Here is a 14,270-nt window from a genome sequence, read left to right on the forward strand (position 1 = left end):
TGCCTGGAATTTCCTAATTCACTCCCTCTCCTTCTCCACAACTATGTAAATCTCACTCTCTCCAGTCATTACACCCGTTTCTCCCCCACCCCACCCATGCACTCTTCCAACCTACCCGATCACATGTCATTTCGCTCTACCGTAGCCTTTCTTACCCAAAGAGGGTCTTAGGATGCATGGCAACATTACTAGAGCTGGAGCCATAAAAACAAAGTACCCAGTGCACAGTTTATAAAGTGACTGGCATTAGGAAGGGCACCTGTCCGTAGAAACCATGCCAAAGCAGACATCAGGGCACACTGCAGTTGTTGGACCGATCAGATCCTGCTAACCCGAACCCAACCCATGCCCACAAGGAACAATGGATATTAAACGATAATGAGGACCCACCTTGTGCCCACACACAAATCCATTGTCACCTGACACATTTTTTCCAACTGTCATACCTGCCTAGGCTCACACTAATTTAAAAAACAAACTTACATTTCTGAAACAGGACGGCATGACTCAGCATAGCTGCTCAACATTTTGGTAAACTGACAAAAAGCTCTGGATGGCTCATCAGCAAACTGGACCAGAAAATCCTCAGGAGATTTCACATCAATAACTCGCAGCTTGTGCTTACTGCCATATTTAAGGTTACCAGAAACAAGAGGAACATCACAAGCCATAACAGGAGACGACCTGAAGTTTGAAAAAAGAAAAGATTATCATCCAGATTTATAATGCAACAAAACAAAATACCTTTCTTTCAAAAGACATTTCCTTCCAATGTTAGTGAAGAGTTCAATTATTTTTTTCTTTCCGATTGCTGAATTCATACATTTAGAATTTTGTAGGAAAGGTTTTCCCTACTGTTGGGTGCTCATCTGACCACTGACCACTCAAACAGGAACTGAATCTATGAGTGATGCTAACCAAAATCATTAGAAAAAATATTATTTAGCTCTTTCACATTCAAACCAGCCAGATCTGACCAAACTATTTAACCTGTTTTATGTTGAAACTGGCCAGATCCAGCCTCTCACCTCAATCCTACAATGTCGTTCTAAGATTAAACAATCACATTAGTGAAATCTCTAAACTGCAAGATAATCCAGGATTAATTCAAAAACAAACAAACAATATTTAACAACAGAGTAACCTGAACAGTGAAGGGTTAGATATTAAAAAAGAAGACTTCAGAGATCTACAATCTGTCCCTATCTTTAAGCAACAGGTAACTTATTGTCATGCGCTTAACTTATTCCAACATGTATTGGATTTAATCTTAAACCTTTTATTTTTAAACTTATGGTAGCAATCTTCTTCACTGAGAATTGTACAAGTGGATTAATTTGGGAATAAGATTCCCAGTTTGTGTCCAGTCCAGAAAAAGAAATCAGAAAGCAGTGGATATACATTAATTATACACTTACAGAAAAAAACGGTAATTTTAATAACTTCTCTGAGATACTTAGTCTTTAAGGTCCAGCAACGAACAGTTGCTGGACCTTAAAGTTGTCAAAAAAAAATAAATAAATAAATATAAAATAAAAAGATTGTTTCCAGGAAGCAAAAGTGCTTTTCATTAAGGAACAGCAATGCCAATTGCCTTATTCTGCAAGAGGAGCTCTCAAACAGAAAGTTTGAATTACAACCATTGGTTGTCCTCAAATAGAACACAATGAGGAATACAAGAGGTATAACAATGGGATTAAGTGATAGGATTAAGTCAACAATCCAAGAATATAATGTTAGCTCTCAACCAAATACAATCAGATCATCAAAATCCCAAAGTTAGAATTCAAAACAGTGTGACTAAATAAGCATTAGATTTGAGAGAGTAATCTGAATGTGTTAATCTGGGAGGAGTCAGGGACAGGTTTGTTGGGGTGGAGATTTATGGCCAGGTTCCACTCGACATGGGTGGGTGAAGAGAGAGAGAGAGAGGGAGAGAGAGAGGGGGAGAGAGCAGTGTAAACTGGTCAAGATGACTTTGAAAGAGTCAAAGAGGAGAACTTACTTCACAATCTGGGGAGTACTCACACTACTCGTTTTAGTAGTTCCGCTTGGTAATGCTGTGCTATTCAAATCCAAACTGCTGACAATGTCTTTGTTGATTTTATTTCCCTCTGATGAAAGTAAAGAAAAAAAAAGAAAGAAAAAAAGGTAAATAGAAAAAAAAGAGTGGTGGACAAATTGGTGAAGTGATTCACAAGTTTTATCAACTGAAACAAATTCCAGAGATTTATAAGAGGGAGACAGAGACAGCAGGGGTTAAATTTCATTAAAGAACCACCATATAACTTACCAGCATCATATATAAATACTTCTGGAGGAGTTGAATCCTTGACTACTTTCAGCTGATATTGAGAATCTTGGAGTATATGCTTTCCAATGAGAGCAGCAAGTTTTGTAGAATTCTTACAAGTTGCTTCACGAGGAAGATTCAGCACACAACACACTGCCTGCAAAAATATATTTACATTGAGCAAGAATTTTGAGGTCCTGTTACTTACATTCAATGTTCCTACTCCCACAAGTCTTCTACACTCAAATGCCAATACAACATCAAATGTAAGCCCTTGTATAACCCTTTGGTTACCGTATTTAAGATGCTCTGTGTTTCTTTCAATTAATTTTAAATATAACAAAGAATTAAAATAACTTAGTTATCATTCAGTTGGTGTTAGGAACATAAATTGTGACTAAGGTTTGGTGGAAGATTTTAATTCAAAACTTATGAAAACAAGACATTTGTACTCAGAGCCAGAGCCTGTTTCAGCCGGGTTGGTATCAAAATGGATAGTAGTCCATTATTATGTGTATGGAGAAAACAATTTTTTAGGGCCTAATAATGCAACAGTTCTCTTAAATTCATTCCCCCCCTATCAAACCCTGAGGGTTATAAGTTTAGTTCTACTTTCAGCATTTCGTTAGTCAAGTGACTTCTAACATTGCCAAGAAAGAGCCATGCAAAGCCACTCAGAAAACCATACACACAACTCACAGTTACTTCTCCTATCAGCTAATCTCCTCACTAACGTCTTAGCATCAGTTTTACAGCACTTTTTCACTTTTTATCACCAATTGCAATAAAATCCCCTTCCCATAAAAACAGAATAGAAATTTACCTGTTGTGGCACTTGTTTTAGTTCAGGAGGAAGTACTCTCAACTTGTCAATTGTAGTTATTTCACAATTACCAAAATCTATGTATTTCACTTTTACTCTGTTAGGCTTCAAGATTTCCACAAGCATTGCTCGATACCAAACACCATCTTCACTAAACACACAGGCATACAACTGGCCAATTCTCAATGACCTCTTGTTCCATACTGGAGAATCATCATCTTTACATGACTGAAACATGATACAAAACAAAAACCAAATTAAATTATGTATATTGAATTGTTAAATTCATTTATGATAATAAAAAAAATTTGTCAAATCTTAGTCATTTAAATAGTTTTTTCTCAATGTTCAGCCCGTAAGAAGACGGATATTAAATGAGGATGATGAAAAAGTAAAGATTTCATAATGTTCTTACCTCATATAATTTACAGACAATTTCCTTTTGTATATTTTGGTTCTTTTCTGTACTTAACTGAACAAATATGTTCAACTCATTGATATAAGTCACCAATACCTTTAAAAGAAAAGAAAAAAAAAAGGTTATAAAAGACACAAACATATACCACAAGCAACCACTTATTGTTGCAAAAAAAAAAAAAAAATTACTCATGCCCACACAAACTTGAAGCCATTTAAAAATACAATTAAATTTAGTTGATGAAACAATAGAATTTTAGATTTCATTTGTGAAATGAGATGGTTGTCTTTCAAATCTTTTTTTTTTTCACATTCTCTCTCATCTTAGATGATAATGAAATTTATGAAAGGTTAATTTGAAGAAAAAAGAAATAGATGAAAAGAAGCAACGAACCTGACAAGTGCCACGAGATGGTAATTCAACAGTTTCTAATTCATTGCTTTCTCCATTAGAAACCGTGGAACCAATGTAGGATTCTTCAAAATCATCATTCCCAGCCACTGTGTGTTCATGTTTGCTATTACCATGAGCAGACTTAGTACGAGACAGGACACTCCCTAGCCATTTATCAGGAATTTCAAGATCAGAAAAGGCATTTTCTACATCTGATTCCCTTTTTGAAAATGACTTTCTTGAGGATTTGCCAGGTTTTTGCTTTACAGCATCAGATTTGGGGGGAAAATCACAAAGATTTTGATTTGACAATGAAGAATTATGCCTTGTTTGATGGTTGTTCTGGCGGGATTGCTGAAACAGGAGAACATTAACTCTTACTAAGTACACAATAATCCAGTTCTCGAAGGATACAATCTAAAATAATTGACAAAAGACTTAATGTTGTCCAATGACAATGCATGAGTCTAATTAAAAGGTGTTAGGAAGGGCATCCAGCTATAGAAACCATCCAAATCAGACTGGAGCCTCACGCAGCTCTCCAGCTTGCTAGCTCTGGTCAAACTGTCCAACCTTTGCCAGCATGGACAGCAAACATTAAATGATGATGTAATACATGAAAATATTCATCAAAACATACAAAAAAAGAAAAAAATTATAGGTTGTTTTTTTTCATACAAACTGAAGAGTTTTAACTATTCCCAAATTATGAAATTCCACTTTCTCTACATCAATTGGACATGCTGGAGCAGTAGTTCAACTAGCCACTAGTACTAGCAACATAAAAAAACATCCTGAAACTAAAGCTGTATAAAATAGTTGCAATACCAATTAGTTCTCTGAACTGAAATTGTACCATCTTGTAAAGATCTCACCATCACAAACAAAGAATCCTCAAATTTACCAGAAGAACTTATGCATAAGAGAATATCCACCATCCTAATTTTATGACATCATCATCATTTAATGCCCGTTTTCCATGCTGGCATGGGTTGGACGTTTTGACAGGAGCTGGCAAGTCAGTCAGCACATAGTGGTCAAATATTATTCGAAACCGTTCGGCCGATCTAGGAGCTGACCAGGTGCACTGAAGGTTTCCACCCTCTCAACAACAATCACTAAGGACATCTAAGGAACAAACTTATTTCAAAAGCACTTATTCTCTTCTCTATTTTAGTCTCTGAAGTACAACCATGCTGGGGCACAACATTCAAGGTCCTTTTTTGCTGAACTGCTAAGTTACTGGGATGTTAACAAACCAACACCAGTTGTCAAGCAGTAGGAGAGACAAACATAAACAAGGGGTCTCTTTCTCACACAAGTATATTGTTTTAACACCTACTTTTCCATCCTTGCATGCAATAAACCAGAGCATGTTGAGGCAGAGCTTCTGTGGCCCAATGCCCTCACTAAACCCTGACTGCTCCAATAATCTATTAGTCTGATCAGAGAAACAACTCTGGTCCATTTTTACACAGAAAACTGGAAATAAAAACCATGTGAATGAGACTTTTGCTTACAATGACTGCACAAATTATATCAACAAGCCCTGCTTTCACAGTGGACTGCAAACAAATGACATCATTGTGCTCATTGTATCCAATCAGCAAACATAGACAAAGGCAAGGCTAATACAAATTTGCACACACACACACACACACACACGATGGACTTGTTTCAGTTTCTGTTTAGTAAGCAAAAGTACACCAAGTGATACTTGTACAATAGGAAGGGTGAATATCTAGAAAGAATCCAAAGACAGAGATGTCCATAAATTACTTCAGTAATAAAGGTGGTGTCAGGGGAGAATGGGAAGATGGAAGAGGCACACCTAATCCCTGCATTAAAAAGCATTTAAAACTTGTTACCACAAGAAACACCAAAGTAAAAAGACAAACATTAAGAGCAATACTATACTTCATAAGACAAATTATGTGGCTTAGTCCTAGTTCTGAGCAAAATACATTTATGAACCTGTAAGAACGACCGAGCGAACTCATAAAAAGAGAAATGGTGACGAATGGAAAAAGAGAACTCCTTTTATTTAATACGAGTCACACGGTCGAACACAAAATAATATATCAATGATGATATATAAAATAATGTTATACTACGATAACACAAATAGCCAGTAATGAGGAGATAGAAAAGACAACCATATAAAATGAATAACAGAAATATTTATTGTAGCGTTAAAGATGTATGTGTATGTGAGAGTGTGAATGCGACATATAAGAACATAATAAAAGACAGGCCGTCGTACAAAGAAAAGAGAGTATGTGAGTGATACATGTATGTGTATGTGAGATATTACAGCAGATAGAAAAAGTCAGTAACACGTAAGCATTTATACCAGTTTTGAGTACACGATAGGAAGAGTCTGTATGAGAAAGAAGTTGAGGCTGTGAGTGTGGCAGGGCTTATCACTAGTTGTGTGTTGGCTTCTATGCCAGGGCCGGAATCTTGAAGACAGACGTTTATCGCAGGCTGTAACTCTTGTCTGTTTATTTATCGTGGTGAAGCTGAGTCGCCTAACAGAATCGAAGAGAGAGATGTGCCGCGGAGGTTTGGTTTGGTGTACATAGTAAGTCGTGTCGACTATGGTTGGAGATGTTGGTGGCGAAAAGGCTGCTTGGCAGTAGTCGTAGACTCGTGTTGCTGATGTGGCGACGGCGGTAGGTCGTGGCTGGACGAAGCTGTTGAAGTGGTCGCTGGCTGATTGCTGCTGTCGTGTGGTACACGGCACAGTCTCTATAGAGAAACTGAACCGAGACGAATTTGCCGCTGAATTAAAGCTATTTTTATAGTTGATGGGAGGCTCACCAGACAACAGAAAAATACTCTATCACATGACCTTATTAGGGGCCGTGATTGGTCAGTTTGCGTTCTGGCGGGAACGGTTCGAAGAAGTTGCCGCTTCGAATAATAATCAGTCACGTGATGACAGGGAATGTGTTTTCCGCTACGGCCGATCTTGAATATATTTATAACAGCAAGAGGGGAATGGCTTCTTTGTGTATCATGGCGATCAAGGTGTTAGTTTCACTACAAACCTAAAAACCACACCTGGCTTTCAACTACTTGTCACACAACCACTAACCCTTAGAATTTCCATTCTACCATCTTAAAAATAGATCACTAAACTACATAAAGCAGTCCTCACTACACTGAAGATGAAACTGCCATGGTTCGATTGACACCAGTCAAATAATGGAAATGTGACACTGAAAAATGGTCAAAGGAACAAGCGGTCCAGTCATTACTACAGTATCTTCTACCCAGACAAACGCACTGAAATAGCAACGTTACACTGCAGCCGCTGTACCTGGATGGATATCATAGTTCAGAGGGCGAGTGACTGCCATGCTCTGACCAAGTGTATCTGGCCATCACTAGAATCTATCGATCTACAGAAATGGGGATAGAGTCCAGATCCAGGATTCATCACTAAACCTCATACAATAAACTAATGCCTGGTAAATCCCAGAACAGAGGTAGGAGTGCAACACCTAAATGTTCAACAAACAACTACCTGAAGATTCCTCAAAACCAACAATACTGCAACTATCTTCAGTGATTAAGCAAGATAAGACCTTTTCCAAACGTACTCACATTGTCTTTAGACTTGGACTGGTTCCCAGATGTATTCAAATCTAAATCAACATCGAATCGGTCAGCAAGTTCCTGCAGAGTCATCTTACTAAAAAAATTTTTAAAAAGAAATATTTCTTTTATAAATAAAATTCATTGTTCTTGCATAAACTGTAAATTGTTCTGGATATACCAGTACACAGACAAAATATGAAGTTACACATTGTAATTTTATTAAAACACAGAATTATTTCCCGTTGATGTTAGAGGGAGCCAAAACAGACACTGAAGTCTGGTGCGGGCTCCTGTCAAACTGTCCAACCCATGCCAGCATGGAAGGCAGACGTTAAACAATGTTGATGACACATATGTACAAGAGAAGTTTCCAACTCATCCTCCTGTTCCCACTTCTTGTGAACCTTTCAGCCACATTCAGTGATGACCACAAGAATTTTACTAAGGCATCTGTGACAAACAACAGACCTATCAAGCTGGTTGCCTGCTATTCTATGAACTCCACAAAATCTCAGATTTGGAGTCTAAAGTTTCAATCATGAGAGTTAGAAATCTGATCACAAATCAAAAGGAATACCATACCTAAAACTATAACATGCCTTTTCATGACCATTCATCCAGTCCTTCGTTTGACAGCGAACACTACAATATGGTACTTTGCAGTTGGAACATCTTTTGGTAGCTGAAAAACAAGTTGTTTTAAACTTTTTGTTGAAAATACCAAGTCAGGCTTAGAAAGAATAAAACAAATAAGAAGCTATGACATTCAAGCCTTTCCTTCAATGCAAGTGAATGGTGTTATAGTGTTGGTTTTGGCAGACGCCTTTCTTAAACATACCTTCAATGACAAGTGGCTCCCACCCTGTGCAGTTTGCACACCCAACACAACCCTATCACATGAAGTTACACAAATAGCCCATCAACCTATGGAGTTCTTTGAGAGTCTGCTGTGGAGCAGTAAAATTTTATTGCAGGTTTGTATCCAATATCATCGGATTAAAGGCCTTTATTTCAACTAGTGACCCATTGTGGGCCACAGACCTTCACATAAAAGTTGTGGTTGTTAAGAAATAATCTCACATTTCGAGTTGTTTTCTTTACACTAATACCAGAGTCATTTTGACAAGAAGAAATAAATTGGAGATGAAATTCAACGAGACATTTTCAATCAGTTGTCTCCATATTGAGATGCAGACCATTCCAATTGTATTTGCTCTCAGTCACTGATAACTCAGTTGAAATATTTACATGTTCTTTGTTGCTAGACAGATATTGAATCTTCACAGAGACTTGCTCTAAGATGTGCATGTTATATCATCAGGGAAAGTAATCAACATGCTTGGCACACGCAGACACAGAAACACTAATGGCATGCAGACATGCTCTGGCACATGTCTACACATGGTTAATTATTGTCAGTGTGCAAGTACATGTGCCAAAATTATTCATATGTGTGCATGTCCCAGTAGCATCATTGGAATCTCTCACTCTCTACTGCACACACACTTTTACCACCTCTTTCCAGAGCGTGACAGATTTTGTCAAACCACAAAAATCTATCATTAGCAGTTTCATATCATAAATGCTGCTGTTGTGCTCTAGCCCCTCGCCTGGCACACGGCCACTTCCTTTGTTTCCACTCCCTCTCCTGGATAGGAGGTCTTTGTTTTGCAACCAACTTGGTGACCCTGTTGATGTGACTAAAAGACACTCAGTATACTTTGTAAGTAGTTGGCATTAGGAAGGGCCTCCAGTCACAGAAACCATGCCAGAGAAAACACTTGGAGCCTGGTGCAGCTCTCCAGCTCCTGAAAAACCGTCCAACCCATGCCAGCATGGAAAACGGACATTAAATGATGATATTAAATTTAATCTTACCTTGACTCCCACAATTTACACACTTGTTCTTCAACTGCAATATTCCAGAACGATCTACAATTATAAAAGAAAGAATACATTGATCATGAAAAGCCAAAGAACAACTCAAAAGCATTTGACATCCATTAGCTGAGATTAGTTGAAAGAAAAGTTGCGGAATTTTTCTCCCAGACACATATTCAGGAGTAATGAGGAGCAAAGTCAGAAGTGAGGGTGAAGGGCAACCAAGCACAGGAGTTCACTGAAATTTTAGTACAGCTGTTGGGTTTTAATCCTGGACATGAGTTTACCTGACTGACAAACTGGTTCCACTCCCTAAATAGAAGCAACAACACCCAGCTATAAATATCAACCGATATAAAACTGTTTCAACAAAACTCATTCCAATTTTACTAAGGAAGAAAAGTGAATATAAAAACCAGAAATTTGCAAACTGTCTTTCCTCGTGCAGTGAATGGAAGAGAATATTGTTTGTCCCAGTCACTCCTAGTGAAGGCAAGTAGCATAGCGGTTAGGTGCATTCAGCTCACAATCGTGAGGCCACACATTGTGACCTTGAGCAGATGATGATGATGATGATGATGATGATGCTGCTCCAGTCCACTCACCAGGCAAAAATGAGTCATACTTGTATTTCAAAGAGCCAGTCTTATTACAGTCTGTATCATGCTGAATCTGAGAACTATGTTAAGGGTACACGTGTGTGGAGTCTTCAAATCACAAGCAGGCTGTTTTTCTTAATCGGATCGACTGCAACCAACAGAGAGCCAGTTATAGTCACTCCTGCTCTAACAAAGCCTATCAGCAAAAGCTGTCCAACCACGAACACCCACTAAACCCTTTATATTTACTGTCTACATTCTTTATTGTGTTGTTCTTTTTTCCAAGACAGTGGAATATAATTTGAGGTAGATTTTGATGCTATTTCTTGAAGGTCAAATTACCATAGAGACACTACCCGTTTGGCTGAACAAACCACCATTTAACCAGTTTCAAAATGGCTACTCAGTGAAGAAGTGTGTATCTGCCTAAAACAATTATATTTTTTCTCTTTCTATGGTCCAATAATACAATTCAGTGAAGGTAGGCCTGCAAACTGAAGAATTAGAGAAGAATTATCTCAACACCTGCTTCTCTCCACATCTATCAATGTCACATTATCAACACTTCAACTATTCCAGGTTTTTTTAAACACATTCACACAATCAGTTGCGCACTCACACATTAGTGGTAGTGATAGACTCATTAGGAGTCATTTATAAAAAGAGACCTAAAAATGTTTCAGTCTAGCAAGTGCCACATCATAAATGGTAAAATCCAAGCAGTCTTGGACTGGTTCAATATTGTGGAGTTATTTCCAGTAAATGTTTGAGACTGACAACATGCAAATTCCACACAACAAATGTCAAGAAGACAATTAGGTACAGACATGGCTGTGTGGTAAGAAGCTTGTTTCTCAACCACAAGGTTCTCAGTTCAGTGCCACTGCATGGCATTTTGGGCAGGTGTCAGCCTTGGGCCAACCAAAGCCCTGTGAGTAGATTTGGTAGATGAAAACTGAAAGAAGCCCATCATGTATGCGTGTTTGTGCTTTGTGTCTATCCCCCAAAACCACCACCACTTGACAAGAATTGATGCATTTACGTCTGTGTAACTTAGCAGTTCAATACAAGAGACTAATAGAATAAGTACCAAGCTGGGGTTGATTCATTCAACTAAAACTTCAAGATGGTGCCCCATCATGGCCACACTCTAATGACAAACAAGTTAAAGATAAGACCAATCACCCAATAATTGTTTAAGACCTTATTCTTGAGCTATGATTCAACAAATATTAGGCAAAAAATTTTTTTAATTAAGTGCAAAATAGAATTATCTGAACCTTGAGAATTATTCAAAGACTTGGCAGGAGATTTGGAAAATTTTTTCTTTGGTGAAGATTTGGGTTTTGTAGATTCTTCATCTGAATCCCTATATTTCCACGTATCATTAGAAACTTCTAAATTTCCATAGTTTTTGACATTCTTTTCCCGTTGCTGAAAGTGAGTCTTTTGTGGGTTTTTTGAAGAGTTATTTCTTGAAAAACACTGCTTTTCATGAGGAGAATCTGGAAAAAAATGTTTGATTTATTGATAGATGACAAACAAGTGATACATTTGGCTTCTTAGAGTTCACTTAAATGTGCTTTTTGCATAAAATTTCTCCCATGGTACTCTCAGACCACTTTTCAAGACAGGTAGGTAGAACTAACTCATTGCAATTCAATGAAATCTAACAAAAAAAAAACTGACTAATCTATCTCCTCTATTCAAATGAGTAGAAATGGATGTGGAATTGAGTAAATCAAGGGATGGTCCTTGCCAGAAATAATTACTGCATAAAAGAAGTGATTAAGTTGAATAGATGGAAAGAATGGCTTCAGGTTTTTGCTCTTCAGCTGAGGGAAGAGGAATTTGGCACTAGTTTGGTGGGAAATAAAAAAAACTAAAGCTACTACTACTACTCCTAATAATAAATAATAATAATAATAATAATAATCCTTTCTACTAAAGGCATAAGGCCTGAAATTTTTGGAGGGGAGGGGTTGGCTGATTACATAAACCCCCACTGAACTGGTACTTATTTAATTGAACCCGAAAGGATGAAAGGCAAAGTTGATCTCAGCAGAATTTGAACTTACAACGTAAAGATGGACAAAATGCCACTAAGCATTTTGCCTGGCATACTGCTAATGAGTCTTCCAGCTTATTAATAAGGGTTTCTAAATGAGACAATGTCCACCACATGGCCATCACACTTTCCTATCTCAAACTTGCCGACAGAGGCTCCGCCACTTTTCCTCCTCTTCCAAATAATGATGGTTTTGTAAGCAGTAACCCTCACAGAGACAACCTCCCTCTTTTTGGTGCTTACTTTGCCTCTACCATTACACCCTTACTCAGTCCCCTCCAAACCTATACCATTCTACTCGTACACCAAGTGTGCAAATACTGCTAGATGCTTCAAACAAACATCACTAGCCCAGACAATGTCCCTTCTGCTGTACATCAGAATTTGCTTCTGCACTTACCAAACTATTTAAGTCTCTCACTCTCTACAGAAATACACCCTGACATTCCAAAGAAACGTAACTCCACAGAGCCAGGCAATTATTGTCCTACTGCTTTCTCCTCAAACCCCTCTCAGGTGATAGAGACAGCCATTAGCAATGATCATCTCCAGTGCCTTAAATCTGTCCCCTCCATCAGTGACCACCACTACTACAGTTTCCAAGTAACTTGATCCCCTGAAGGTCTACTCTGAAACGTCATTCACCAATAGGCCCTCACTTTAGTAAGTTCAGTGAAAGCAATGTTGTTGTCATAGACATCAGCAAAGCGTTCTTCACCTGTGTCCAGAAGAAAATCTACAAAACATCCTACCTATAGGCTCCAGTCATCCCTTGAATCCGAAGCTTCCATCGCAACATGTGTCAACTGAGCTCTCTCTCTGTCTTCCTTTCATTCAGCTCCAAAGTCCCCCAGGATTGAGCTTTGTCCTCCATCCACTTACTTCTATATATTGATGACCAACCTGTTGCCAATGCATATGTTGACAGAAGAATTCTTTGTTCCTCCCTAACCTTCTACAACCAGACTCCACAACACACAGCCCAAACTACACACACTAGACCTGCTTCAATTCTATACATGGAGACCTTCAGAGCATTGTTTCTTTAAACAGCAAAAAACTCTTGAGGATTACTCGGCTCAATAGGCCCTCACCACCACTCCATCCCAAACACAAATGACGCCTAGTCAGAGTCTCCACACTCACGGCAAACGTTGGACTCTTACCATCTACAAGGACTTTGATGAGAGCAGTCTCAGGCAAGATGGTGTCAAAAGGCTGGAAATACACACAGGCTGTATGCTCTCTGTGCTATCCTTTTACCTTGGTTATCATGCCAGAACTGGTGTCTTATGAATACCAAATCTTTCACCAAAACCTGAACAACACATTTAAAATACCAATTACTGACATTCAAGTCCACTCACCCTTAGACAGATCAGGCATGCATGTACACATACTCACATGCACGCACCAAGATAGTGTAAAGAAAGGGTGAATCGTGGTAAGATTTCAACCAGTCAAAAATAAATAATGGGGCATTTAAAGTAAACCAGTTTTACACACACATACACACTCTTCATTTACTCTCACCCTTCTCTTGTAAGCAACCATACATCTACATACACATGCATGAGATTAATCATTCTCAGACAGACTCAAGCCAGACTTTGAAGAGGTTGAGAATAGCCATGGAAGGACTTTGAGAAACAGACAACCAACTCATTGTTTAACCAACACATTCAACAAATGATTGATTAGTTAGCTGGTTAGATATTTAACTGACTGACTAACAGTAATTTTGAAACAGTGCATGTTTATTATTATTATTATTATTGGCATAATGACCCTCCCAACACAAGATTTATTTGAACACACTAATCCACAGAAAGAATCTTCCTTGTAACTTCCTTATTCTTTCTTTCTTTCTTTATGATCTGGTACAAGACTGTTTGCAATGAGGTGGAACATAGCCAATAAAACTGACACCAGTATATTACTGCTAGACATTTATCACCTCACTAATTCAATGATGGTGAATAAGTATAGGGTGTAAATAATTTGCCTAATGTTCTCTCCCTCTCCTCCACTCAAGCGGCAAGTTGTGGTCTGATGCCTGAATACCTCCAGCTTCATCTCTCTCTCTCTCTCTCTCTCTCACACACACACACACCCCAGCTCAAAGAACTGAGATCACACAGCAGAAAGTGGTCAGTCTATGAACTTGTCTTATGCCAAAGTATAACTCA

The 14,270-nt window shown here is 38.3% G+C and overlaps 1 protein-coding gene across 5 annotated transcripts in view; it reads right to left on the minus strand.

The window, feature by feature from the left end:
• The window catches only part of LOC106870748 (tudor domain-containing protein 1), a 61,813-nt gene that overhangs the window by 19,717 nt on the left and 27,826 nt on the right, over positions 1-14,270 (minus strand). For 3 of the 5 annotated variants that reach the window (XM_089340030.1, XM_089340023.1, XM_014916941.3), the window contains 9 exons: positions 9,412-9,465; positions 8,116-8,215; positions 7,540-7,627; positions 3,928-4,281; positions 3,532-3,630; positions 3,117-3,344; positions 2,294-2,450; positions 2,006-2,114; positions 484-684 (listed from right to left, as the gene is read on the minus strand). In XM_089340030.1, coding sequence (XP_089196156.1) covers positions 484-684; positions 2,006-2,114; positions 2,294-2,450; positions 3,117-3,344; positions 3,532-3,630; positions 3,928-4,281; positions 7,540-7,627; positions 8,116-8,215; positions 9,412-9,465 — 1,390 coding nt within the window. Of the gene's footprint in view, positions 1-483; positions 685-2,005; positions 2,115-2,293; positions 2,451-3,116; positions 3,345-3,531; positions 3,631-3,927; positions 4,282-7,539; positions 7,628-8,115; positions 8,216-9,411; positions 9,466-11,293; positions 11,519-14,270 lie in introns of all 5 variants that reach the window. The other 2 variants (XM_014916940.3, XM_014916939.3) reach the window with 1 other exon arrangement.

This window comes from Octopus bimaculoides, chromosome 2 (genome assembly GCF_046866305.1).
Source record: "Octopus bimaculoides isolate indiv1 chromosome 2, ASM4686630v1, whole genome shotgun sequence".
Classification (NCBI taxonomy): domain Eukaryota; kingdom Metazoa; phylum Mollusca; class Cephalopoda; order Octopoda; family Octopodidae; genus Octopus; species Octopus bimaculoides.